This window comes from Meles meles, chromosome 3 (genome assembly GCF_922984935.1).
Source record: "Meles meles chromosome 3, mMelMel3.1 paternal haplotype, whole genome shotgun sequence".
Taxonomy (NCBI): Eukaryota; Metazoa; Chordata; class Mammalia; order Carnivora; family Mustelidae; genus Meles; species Meles meles.
Window position 1 is genome coordinate 76,018,250 of NC_060068.1, and position 12,517 is coordinate 76,030,766.

The 12,517-nt window shown below is 41.8% G+C and overlaps 1 protein-coding gene across 1 annotated transcript; it reads left to right on the top strand.

The window, feature by feature from the left end:
• Positions 1 to 8,558: 8,558 nt before the first annotated feature.
• Positions 8,559 to 10,306, top strand: RPS23 (ribosomal protein S23). Its single transcript, XM_045998847.1, has 4 exons — positions 8,559 to 8,632; positions 9,081 to 9,240; positions 9,877 to 9,997; positions 10,113 to 10,306. The coding sequence occupies exons 1-4, from the start codon at positions 8,629 to 8,631 to the stop codon at positions 10,257 to 10,259; spliced, it is 432 nt and encodes a 143-aa protein (XP_045854803.1). The 5' UTR covers positions 8,559 to 8,628; the 3' UTR covers positions 10,260 to 10,306.
• Positions 10,307 to 12,517: the final 2,211 nt, after the last annotated feature.

Genomic DNA, 12,517 nt, shown 5'->3' on the forward strand with positions numbered 1-12,517 from the left:
TTCCTGATACTTTGCTGGCTAGAAAATTATTTTCATTAATTTTGTGCCTTATTTACTTAACATTCATTAGAATGTTTTCTAAATTCCTTAAAAAATCAAGATTTTGCTTTTATAACTAATCTGGAAATGAACAAACAAGTTCTGGTTAAGTAAGTTACCTTCTTTAAGTTTCAATTTCCTCTCTGTAAAACAGCGCTAAAAATAGCACCTACCACACAGGTGTTGTTTTGAAGACTAAAAAAATATTGGGCATGTGAAGTCCTATGCCTGGCACCCAAATAGCTTTCAAAACCTATTACAGATGGTGGTACTGGTGATGTCAGTGATGTTGCTATTTCCATCATGATCTATATCCAAATTATATTGGGAATTTTATGACATCTCTTCATCTCCAAAGACCAGTGCTATTGTGTCAGTCCCCTCCTTGGATAAACCAAGTCTTCTCTTGCCCCTTCATAGTGCCCTTCCAGAGCAGACACAGTGGTATTTTTAAAATGTAGATCAGATCAGGGCTCCCGGGTGGCTCAGTCACCTGGCTTAAGCATGTAACTCTTGATTTTGGTTCAGGTCATGAACTCAAGGTTGTGAGATCATGCCCTGTAATGGGCTCCCAGCTCAGCGGGGAATATGTTTCTCTCCCACTTTCTCCCTGCTCCTTTGCCCTTCCCCCTGCTCCCTGCTGCAGGCTCTGGGCATGTGCTCCCTCTCTAAAATAAATAAATAAATCTTAAAAAAAAATGTAGATCAGATCTTGTCACTCTCTTACTTGAAGCTCTCCAACGGCTAGCTTCTCATCATAGAATAAAATGCAAACTCCTCATCCTGGCCTACAAGTTGGACTTAAGCTGGTCCTGTCCAAGTCTCTAGCTTTACCTTCCTCTATTATCTTGTTGACTTGCTATGCTTCAGCCATGGCAGCCTTCTTTTTTCCCTCTAATTCCTAAACCCAAATCTTGTTTAGGGCCCTTTTAAGAAATTTAGACACAAAATTCCTTCTCTTTTCAGGCTTCAAATTAAGTAATAAATGCTTTATCAGGAAATGAAAAACTCAAAGCTCCAAAAACAAAAATGAGATTTTTTTTTCCTTTTCTTAGCCAGAGTAATCAAAATCCTTCATTCATAACACACTCTAACCATTGGTTTTTGCCTTGCTTTTTGTTTTTATAATAATATAATAATAAACTCACTATGTAAAATAAACCATAACCCAACATCCAACTATGATCCTCGCTCCCCTTTCCACCTCTCATCACTATTATTATCTTGAATACAGGACACAGAAGACCTGAACTGCACTATCAACCACTATGGGCTAATTAACACTTATAAAACATTCTTTCCGGTATCAGCAGAAGATATTTTTTTTTTTCGAGTGTACATGGAACATACATCATGTATGACTATAGTCGGGTATAGAGCAAACCTCAAAAAAATTTTTTTAAAGTAAAAGAAAATGTCTGTTCTTAGATCATAATGGAATTAAACTAGAAATGAACAACACAGATATTTGGAAAGTCCCCAAATATTTGGAAATTAAGAAACACAATTTTAAATAATCCATTGCTCTAAGGAGTAGTTACTAAATGTTTTGAATGAAATGAAAGTTAGAATATAACAGGGGTATAGCACCAAGAACCATAAGATACCTGGGCATAAACCTAACGAAAGAAGTAAAGGACCTATACTCGAGGAACTACAGAACACTCATGAAAGAAATTGAAGAAGACACAAAAAGATGGAAGACTGTTCCATGCTCTTGGATTGGAAGAATAAACATTGTTAAAATGTCTATACTGCCTAGAGCAAGCTATACTTTTAATGCCATTCCGATCAAAATTCCACTGGTATTTTTCAAAGAGCTGGAGCAAATAATCCTAAAATTTGTATGGAGCCAGAAGAGACCCCGAACTGCTAAGGAAATGTTGAAAAACAAAAACAAAACTGGCGGCATCATGTTACCCGATTTCAAGCTTTACTACAAAGCTGTGATCACCAAGACAGTGTGGTACTGGCATAAAAACAGACACATAGACCAGTGGAACAGAGTGGAGAGCCCAGATATGGACCCTCAACTCTATGGTCAAATAATCTTCGACAAAGCAGGAAAAAATATTCAATGGAAAAAAGACAGTCTCTTCAATAAATGGTGCTGGGAAAACTGGACAGCGATATGTAGAAGAATGAAACTCGACCATTCTCTTACACCATACACAAAGATAAACTCGAAATGGATAAAAGACCTCAACGTGAGACAGGAATCTATCAGAATCCTAGAGGAGAACATAGGCAGTAACCTCTTCGATATCAGCCACAGCAACTTCTTTCAAGATATGTCTCCAAAGGCCAAGGAAACAAAAGCAAAAATGAACTTTTGGGACTTCCTCAAGATCAAAAGCTTCTGCACAGCAAAGGAAACAGTCAACAAAACAAAGAGGCAACCCACGGAATGGGAGAAGATATTTGCAAATGACAGTACAGACAAAAGGTTGATATCCAGGATCTATAAAGAACTTCTCAAACTCAACACACACAAAACAGATAATCATATCAAAAAATGGGCAGAAGATATGAACAGACACTTCTCCAACGAAGACATACAAATGGCTATCAGACACATGAAAAAATGTTCATCATCACTAGCCATCAGGGAGATTCAAATTAAAACCACATTGAGATACCACCTGACACCAGTTAGAATGGCCAAAATTAGCAAGACAGGAAACAACGTGTGTTGGAGAGGATGTGGAGAAAGAGGAACCCTCTTACACTGTTGGTGGGAATGCAAGTTAGTGCAGCCACTTTGGAGAACAGTGTGGAGATTCCTGAAGAAATTAAAAATAGAGCTTCCCTATGACCCTGCAATTGCACTGCTGGGTATTTACCCCAAAGATACAGATGTAGTGAAAAGAAGGGCCATTTGTACCCCAATGTTTATTGCAGCAATGGCTACGGTCGCCAAACTGTGGAAAGAACCAAGATGCCCTTCAACGGATGAATGGATAAGGAAGATGTGGTCCATATACACAATGGAGTATTATGCCTCCATCAGAAAGGACGAATACCCAACTTTTGTAGCAACATGGACGGGACTGGAAGAAATTATGCTGAGCGAAATAAGTCAAGCAGAGAGAGTCAAGTATCATATGGTCTCACTTATTTGTGGAGCATAACAAATAACATGGAGGACATGGGGAGATGGAGAGGAGAGGGAGTTGAGGGAAACTGGAAGGGGAGATGAACCATGAGAGACTATGGACTCTGAAAAACAACTAGAGGGTTATGAAGGGGCGGCGGGGGGGTGGGGGGGTTGGGAGGTTGAGGGACCAGGTGGTGGGTAATAGGGAGGGCACGTACTGCATGGAGCACTGGGTGGGATGCCAAAACAATGAACACTGTTATGCTGTAAATAAACAAATAAAAATAAATAAATTAAAAAAAAAAAAGAATATAACAGGGGAACCTGGGTAGCTCAGTTGGTTAAGAATTTGACTTTGGGGGGCGCCTGGGTGGCTCAGTGGATTAAGCCGCTGCCTTCGGCTCAGGTCATGATCTCAGGGTCCTGGGATCGAGCCCCGCATCGGGCTCTCTGCTCCGCAGGGAGCCTGCTTCCTCCTCTCTCTCTGCCTGCCTCTCTGCCTACTTGTGATCTCTCTCTGTCAATTAAATAAATAAATAAAAATCTTTAAAAAAAAAAAAAAAAGAATTTGACTTTGGCTGAGGTTATGAGTTCAGGGTCTAGGATCAGACATGTGCTGGGCTCCCTGCTCAGCAGGGAGTCTGCCTGTCCCTCTCATTCTGCCCCTCCTCTTGCTCCAACTCCTCTCTCTCTTTCAAATGAATAAATAAAATCTACAAAAAAAAAAAAAAAAAAAAACCACTAGACTATAACATACCAAAACTCCTGGCATGCAGTTCAAGCATTGCTTAGACAGTTATACCATTAAATATCCAGAAAAGAACAAAAGTCTCATATCAATGACCTAAGCTTTCACTTTGAAAACCTGGAACAAAAAGAGCAAATTTAAATCCAAAGCAAGCAGAAGAAAGTAAATAATACACAAAAGACCAGAAATCAATAAAATTGAAAACTGAGAAATTGAGAAAATCAGTTAAAGCAAAAGCTGGTTCTTCGAACAGATCAACAAGATTAATAAATTTCTAGCTGACCAAGAAAAAGAGAGGGAAGACACAACTTACCAGTATCAGGAAGGGAAGATGAGACATCACTATGAATCTACAGATATTAAAAGGATTATAAAGGAATATTACAAATAACTTTATGGCCATACATTTGACAACTTAGACAAAATGGACACTTTCCTTGAAAGGTACACATTACCAAAACTCACTCAGAATAAACAACCTGAATAGTACTACATTTCCTAATGAAACTGAATTCATAGTTAAAAACCTCCCAATAGCATATATAAGCATTCATATATTCACACGTAACAGAAAGTCTGAACAACTTTATGAAGCAATTATTAAAACTCAGAAGAGGGGCACCTGGGTGGCTCAGCTGGTTAAGGATCCAAGTCTTGATTTGGGCTCAAGTCATGATGTCATGGTTGTGAGATCAAGTCCTGTGTCAGGCTTTGCACCAAGTCTGGAGCCTGCTTAAGATTCTCTCTCCCTATCCCTCTGCCTCTCTCTCTCTAAAATAAATTTTAAAATCTTTTAAAAATACCTCCCCCAAAACACTATAGTAACACAGTTATTCTAAATTCTGTCCCTAAGCAATAGAGCTGAGTCCTTCCTTACCCCTTACTATAGGTAATTCAATAATTCATTTCTCCCTATCCTGTTCAGAAATATCTTGCTTCCCCAAGTTCATGAAGATATTCATCTTTGTTTCTATCAAGAAATTGAAATTTTTGTTGTTGACATGTAGGTCCCCCATCTCTCTAGAGCTGATTTTTGTTTCTAGCCTGACATGGTGACCCAGTTTCCTCTGAGTAACCAGATTTTGCACAGCTCCATCAGTCTTTCCTTTATACACTGTTCTGACAATCTAACTCTGTTATTTTTTTTAAAGATTTTATTTATTTATCTGACAGAGAGAGATCACAAGTAGATGGAGAGGCAGGCAGAGAGAGAGAGAGAGAGAGAGAGGGAAGCAGGCTCCCTGCTGAGCAGAGAGCCCGATGTGGGACTCGATCCCAGGACCCTGAGATCATGACCTGAGCCGAAGGCAGTGGCTTAACCCGCTGAGCCACCCAGGCGCCCCTCTAACTCTGTTATTTAAGAATATTCTACATTCATGAATCTCTTGTGGGCCTCTCTGTTCTATTCATTGGTCAATTTACCTACTTCTGTACTAAAAGTATCTTATTTAGCTTCATAGAAATTTCTCCTATCTGGTAGGGCCAGGTCTTCAGAAGTGTTCTGCCTGTTCCTGGCTCTTTACTCCTCCAGCTTCAGTCTCATGTTTCACTGCAACCCTTCCCTTGCAATCACTCTCATCTCCCTTGCCCTTCCTCCATCACATTGACTTGACTAGATTCTACTGCCAGCTCTGTTAAAATCAACTCTCCACCTACTAAGTCATTATACTGAATGGATTTGAAGAATGCACAAAATCATGCTGACTGATGTAACTTTCTAACTACAGTGTCAAATGGGCCCTCAGAACTGTTCAACATTTCTATATTGTCTTGTCAGACTATCCTCCCACACTTTTAGATTAGAAGGCAAAGGTCATAAATTGAAACCTATTGCCCAGTGATGTTACTAGTAGTTGGAGCCTTTGGGAGATGATTAGGTCAGAAGGGTGCAGTTCTCATGAATGGAATTAGGGCCCTTCTAAAAAGACCCCAATATGTCAGTTGTATCTCAACAAAACTGGAAAAACAAACAAACGAACAAATAAAAAAGAACCCCCAAAGAGCTGCCTTGCCCTTCTACTTGAGGTTACAGCAAAGACAGATGTCAAAGAAACAAGAAGCAAGCACTTACCAGATACCAAATCTGCCAGAACCTTGATCTTGGACTTCCCAATCTCCAGAACCGCAAGAAATAAATTTCTCTTATTTATATGCCACCCAGTCTACGTATTTTGTTAGAGTAGCCTGAATGGTCTAAGGCACTATCCCTCAGTAAAACAGGGATAATGAAAGTATCTGCCTTTTAGTGTTATAAGAATTAAATGAGTTAATAAATGCAAGGCAGTATGTGGCATATAGTAAGTATTAAATAATACTATTTAAATAGTGTTATTCTAAATCATTTCACACCATATCCTCTCTCTTCCAACGTCTTTGCCCTACTCTCTCAGTGCTGATGACGTTGCTGAACTCAAAAAACAATCAAAAGAGAAGTTCCACGTCTCCCCATCAACAAACCTTCCAATTTACTTACAGTTGTACCCCATACTCTGCCTTCTCTAGTACTACAATAAACTTATTATTTCTAAGATCAATTCCTCCACTTGGACACCCCTCTAGTCTCCTTAAGCACCTATTTATGCAATTATCCCATTTCTCTAATGAACTACCCATTTTTTTCTTCTCTACCAGAATAATCCCCTATTAAAAATGTCATAAAACTGGCCATCTTAAACAAACTCATCCTGACTCCACATCCTGACTCCTCATCCCGACTCCACAAACTAAGCCTCCTCCTGATAGAACCTCTTTTCTCTGTAGATTATAGATAAATTCCTTCCAAAAGCATGTCTACACTTGCTGTCTACACTTCCTTCTTTACCATATTCTCTTGGCTCCAATCCAATAAGGCCTTCATCTTTGCCACTGCACAGCCCCACTTGACAAAATCACCAATATCCTCCACATTGCCAATGCAAGACAATTCTCAGTCCTCATCTTACGCCCTCTTCACACTTGCTTACTTCTATTTCTCCCCTTGGTGTTGATTAGAGTACAGCATTGTCTACCTTGTAGACTGTTTAGCTTCACCTGCCTCTCTCTTCTGTATCACTAAGTTTTGCCCAGGCTCAGGTCTCCAACCTTTCTCTCTTCTACATATAGTCAGCCCCTAAGTGATCTTACTTAGGGCTATGGCTATCAGTACTGTCTGTTCACTGATGACCACCCTGAGCTCCATATGTTTATACCCAACTACTTACTTCCCCTTCCTACCTGAATGCCTAACAGGATCCCAAACTTACATACACATTCATAACAGAATTCTTAATTTCCCTTTCTGTCCCTCTCCTGGTATATCCCACTCAAAAAATAACACCACAAGTCACCCAGTTGCTCAGGCTGAAAACGATTACTCCAATCTCCCATCCTACAGTCCTCAGCAAATCCTACTGGCTCAATCATTTATCTTATCTACCCACCTTTTTCCACCTGACAATCTAAGCCATCATTATATCTCAACTGGCATACTGTAACACCCTCTCAACCGGCCTCACAGATTCATCGTATTCTCCTCACAAAAGCCAGAGCGATCCTATAGAAATAATAAGTTGTCTTGTTACTACCCTGCTCAAAATTTTCCAATGGCATTCAATCACACAAAGAGTAAACAAAGCCTCTACCATGACGTTTCCCTGTGCACCTCTCAGACCTCATCTAGTGCCACACTGGTCCTCACTCAGAGCTCCTCCCTCCCTGATCCTTCAGTTCTGGAGAAGTGCCAGCCCATTCTACTTACTGAGAATCCTTCTTCCTGAAAGCTCTACCCCATATACTTGTCTAACTGGCTCCCTCTCTCTAGAATCTCAGCTCAAATGTAATCTCCACGGAGATGGCTTCTAAAACACCCTATTCCAGATTAGCCACGCCCATCCCCAAGTCACTGCCACCTAACCAATTTTATATTCTCTATAACCCTTATCAGTATTTAAAACTTCCCTGTTTATCTCTAAATAACACATATTTTTTTTCCTGCCGTCTTGCACCTATAGCATAAAAACAGACCTCTTTACTCTCCTTTAACTACTGTAACCCCAGAGCCTTGAACAACGCCTGGCACGAAGAAAACATTTTTAAAAAATAGTTGTATAATGACCCAAATCCCAGAAATCTCTCAAATCTATTTCATTTTACAAGGAAACCTCAGTTTAAAATTTTAAATGAATCGCCCAACTTCGCACAACCACCCATAAGTGTAAGCTTTGGTTTTAGGCTTGGTCTATCTCCAATTACTACAACATATCCCCTCAGTAATTTATTTTTCATTTTACGATTCGGCTCGTGAGTAAGGTTTAAGGTTCAGAGGTGTAACTTTCCAAACTACAAGCAGAAGTGCACTACTCCACCACACACATGCACAAGTCACCTCTCCACACTCCGATTTAGCGCCACTAAGCCCCGCCCCTGTGGGTTTGCCAAGAGCGCCTGCGCCTGGATCGAATCTCATGCAGAGAGTTCTGGGATTGGTAGTCCACATTCCTTCTGTCTCTAGTATTAACATAAAACGAAATAAGCAACAATGCAAGTTAGGTAACACTGAGTTTCGCACAAAGTAAATAAGGCGCAGATTCTGGAAAGTGGCGCAAACTCGTCGTTTTCAAAGAAGGCGAGGGGGGGAGGCAGTTTCGGACCAGGCGCTGCGCAGACAGCTGCATGGGTCCTTAGCTGGGCGGAGCTTGTTCGCAGGGGCTTGTGGCTCCTTCCTGCTCTGCTTCTCTCTTTTGCTCAGGCCCGTGGCGCCGGCGGGATGGGTGAGCTGTTCGGGGTCGGGCTGAGGGGACCACAAGCCGAATTCGGGGGCTCGGAGACGGGCGGGCGGATAGGAACAGAGCGGTGAGGAGGACGCCCCCGGGAGGCCCGATGGGGAAAGCCAGAGAAGCGCCCCTGTCGCAGGCACATGGCCGGGTGCGGAAGGGGCCCGTGCGGCACAGAGGCCGTGGAGCTCGTCTTATCAGGAAGGTTGGGTGTCAGTGCTGCCCCGGAGCTTTGATGAGGAGGCTCCTTCTTTTGGGAAAATGCACCTAGTGGATCGCTTGTGTCAGCGTCTCCTTTGGTTTGAGGGAAACTTGGAGGTTTGGGCCATGTGCTAAGGTGTGAAGAAAGAGCCTATCGGCTTGTAGTTCGGTGAGGCTAGGGTCTCGGAAGATGTAAAATATGTCTGGGGTGTCTGTGGAGGCACTAAGGGATTTTGACTTTTAGGCAAGTGTCGCGGTCTCCGTACTGCCAGGAAGCTCCGCAGCCACCGACGAGATCAGAAGTGGCATGATAAACAGTACAAGAAAGCCCATTTGGGGACAGCCCTGAAGGCCAACCCTTTTGGAGGCGCTTCCCATGCAAAAGGAATTGTGCTGGAAAAAGTGTAAGTGGAAGGCCGCTGTTTGTTCCTCCGAGGTTTATTTTACTATGGTAACTCATACATTGGAAGAAGCGGTGATGTAAATTCTAGGTCTTTTTGTAGCAGTGTTTAAAAGTTGATAACATGAGGGTTTGGGGGTTACGTAACTAAGGTTTTTAATCTCTTAATGTTAGCTTGTAATGAATTTGGGCTTGCATTGAGGGCGGGAAAGGTGACCTTAATGAAATAAGGGACGTTATGAGCCTGAAAATGTGTGGGAACTGTTCTAAGCAATTGGCACCGTCAACTGTTTAATCTTTGAAATCAATCGCATCTTTCTCCTTGGGAAAACTAAGGTAAAGAGAAGTTTCTTGCCCAAGGTTAGAGATTTTTAAGGCTCCAGTCAGCAATCAGGATTTGAATCCAAGCTTTTTAGCTCCATTTCTTGATACATATTTTTTTTACAGCTGGTAAAGGGGCCAGATGTTTTCCCTGTTGTGACAGAATGAGGAAAAGTTTGGTTGATAACACGAGTTTGCCAATTTAGGATTAGACTGAAAAGGCTGAAACAGTATAATTTCTAATAAATTGTTTACGCCTAACTAAAAGGTATTCCTTCTCAAGAAGGCGGCTCACTGTGCTGTGCTGTTTATGTTTTAGCGGGGTTGAAGCCAAGCAGCCAAATTCTGCCATCAGGAAGTGTGTCAGGGTCCAGCTGATCAAGAATGGCAAGAAAATCACAGCCTTTGTACCCAATGATGGTTGTTTGAATTTTATTGAGGTAAGTGTCTCTTGTTTCTGTTCCTGAGATGGTTTTTCCTAGTTTTTTATACAATGAATGGATATTTTTAGTGATTACCAATGACAGCAGAAGTAAACTGTTGATTTTATTCCAGGAAAATGATGAAGTTCTGGTTGCTGGATTTGGTCGCAAAGGTCATGCTGTCGGTGACATTCCTGGAGTTCGCTTTAAGGTTGTCAAAGTAGCCAATGTCTCTCTTTTGGCCTTATACAAAGGCAAGAAGGAAAGACCAAGGTCATAAATTTTGATTGTAAAAACGTGATAATAAATTTTCATAAGCCAGAAGTATTTTTTGTGTCTTATTTTCCTTACTGCAGAGATGCAGTATATGCCTTGACTATTTTAGGAGACTGGGAATATCACGAGTTCAGAATTCTCTAGAGTAAATGGGATTCATAGTTATTCTCTCTATGAAGTAAAGAAAATGGTAAGTAATCTGGAATAAATGCAGGATAGTAGGCTTTAAATAAACTCACTGTACTTAAAGCAGGAATCATGTTGGGAAACCATGGTAATGTACATTCTGGGATCAATTTCCCTGGGGACCCAGTATGACAGATACCACCCTCAAGTTGCTTCTGCTTTGGTATTTGAGTAAAGGCTCACGATCCATGTTCCAGTTGTGTTTATGACAGCAAGAAAGGCACTGGATGATTGAGTAGATAGGAGTTAACGGAAGTTTACAACCCGGCAAATTAAGACCCAGGAGAAAAACTTGTTTAAGAGCAAGGGTGTTAAGCTATAGAAAGATTACCTAAATGCTCTTTATCCTGACCTGGAGGTTTTGACCCTGAGGTTTATTTCAAGGCACAAAGTATCTGTAATTAGTTAGAAACAGTGGAGAAGGGTTGTAGCTTGATAACTGTTGGAAGGTGGGTGTTAGGTACATGGGGTTTGTTCATAAATTATTTTTATTTTTTTTCCAGTAGTTAACATACAGTGTTATATTAGTTTGAGGTGTGTAACATAGTGGTTCAACAATTCCATATATCACCTTTTGCTCATGACAAGTGGACTCCTTAATTTCCACTTTACCCTTCCCCTGTCCACCTCCCCTCTGGTAGCCATCAGTTCTCTAAAGTTAAAAATCTTTTTTGGCATTGTCTGTAAATTGTTTCAAAATTTCCATAGGAGAAAAATGGTAAAATCTCATGTCCAAAATGAAATTTAGTGTCTGTCTTGAAAGTGATCAGAGGAACTACTATTGGCAGCATTAATGTGAGTTACTTTCTCTTTGATCAAAGCCTAGTGTTAAGTTATGTTTAGGATCATAGAAAAAGGAAATTTTTTGGCTTTCCATATCCCATAAGGTCAAGACCATGATCCTTTCCACAGCCCAGGAGATGATGTGTGTACCTGCTCCAGCAATATTCTCCCTTGCTCAAACTTGGATTCTCTGTGCAGTTTTAGGAGGTATCTCATGTCACCTGCTTCCATCTCAGACTTCACTGAGCCCCAAACATGGCACACTTGTGTTTATGCTTCCCACAAATGATTGTTGTGATTTGTCTTTCCATAAGGATGGAGAGTGGCTGTTTTTTTTTTTAACTGAAACACTATGTGACATACAACATTGTATATATAAATTTAAGAAGTACATGTTAATTTATACGTGGTAATAAGATGGGCTGTTTCTGGTTTCTATTGCAGGGCTTACTAGTGTATGTAGTTGCACAGATACTGGTTTAGTCACTCTCAAAGGCTGACCAGATGCTTTTGAGTGAACATAACTGACCCAACCCAGTAGATCTCTGGGTCTCCCACCACCCACCAGGCCTGAACTGCAAGAGGCCCCCAAGGGCCACAAGAGTCCATACCTGGGCATCAGCACTGGGTCAGCTGCAGTACAGAGAGCTAGGAGGTGCTGCCTGGCCATGCAGCGTGGAGAAGGCTGAGACAGGGCTAAAGGATGTGTCGCACCGACACCCACCCGCCCCTCTCCAGTATGTCCTGTTTCCAGCCCTGTTGAAACCTCAGCCAAACCTGTAGAGAACAACACACCTAGGAGTTAGGATATCCTGTGACAGTGGTTTGCACTTGTCTGCTGGGTGCACCCTGGATGTTTGTCCTGCAGTTAAGTGACTGACAGACTGACACAAATCTACCTGCGACTGGTCTAACTCCAGTGTTCTGTTTTTAAGATTTTATTCATTTGTCAGAGAGCAAGCACAAGCAGGCGAGGGATAAGCAGGCTCCCCGCTGAGCAGGGAGCCAGATGGGGGCTTGATTCCATGACCCTGGGATCATAACTTGAGCCAAAGGCAGACGCTTAACCCGACTCAGCCACCCAGGTGTCCCTAACACCAGTTTTTTAAACAAATCTGCCTTCTCATGGCTCATTCTGTCTCCTGTGTATTCCTCTCACCCATCCCCCACCACCTTATGACAGATGTTGTCCCTTCTTAGTCTGCCTTCGGCTCGGGTCGTGATCTCGGGGTCCTGGGATCGGGCCCCGCATCGGGCTCTCTGCTCCGCGGGGAGCCTGCCTCCTTCTCTCTC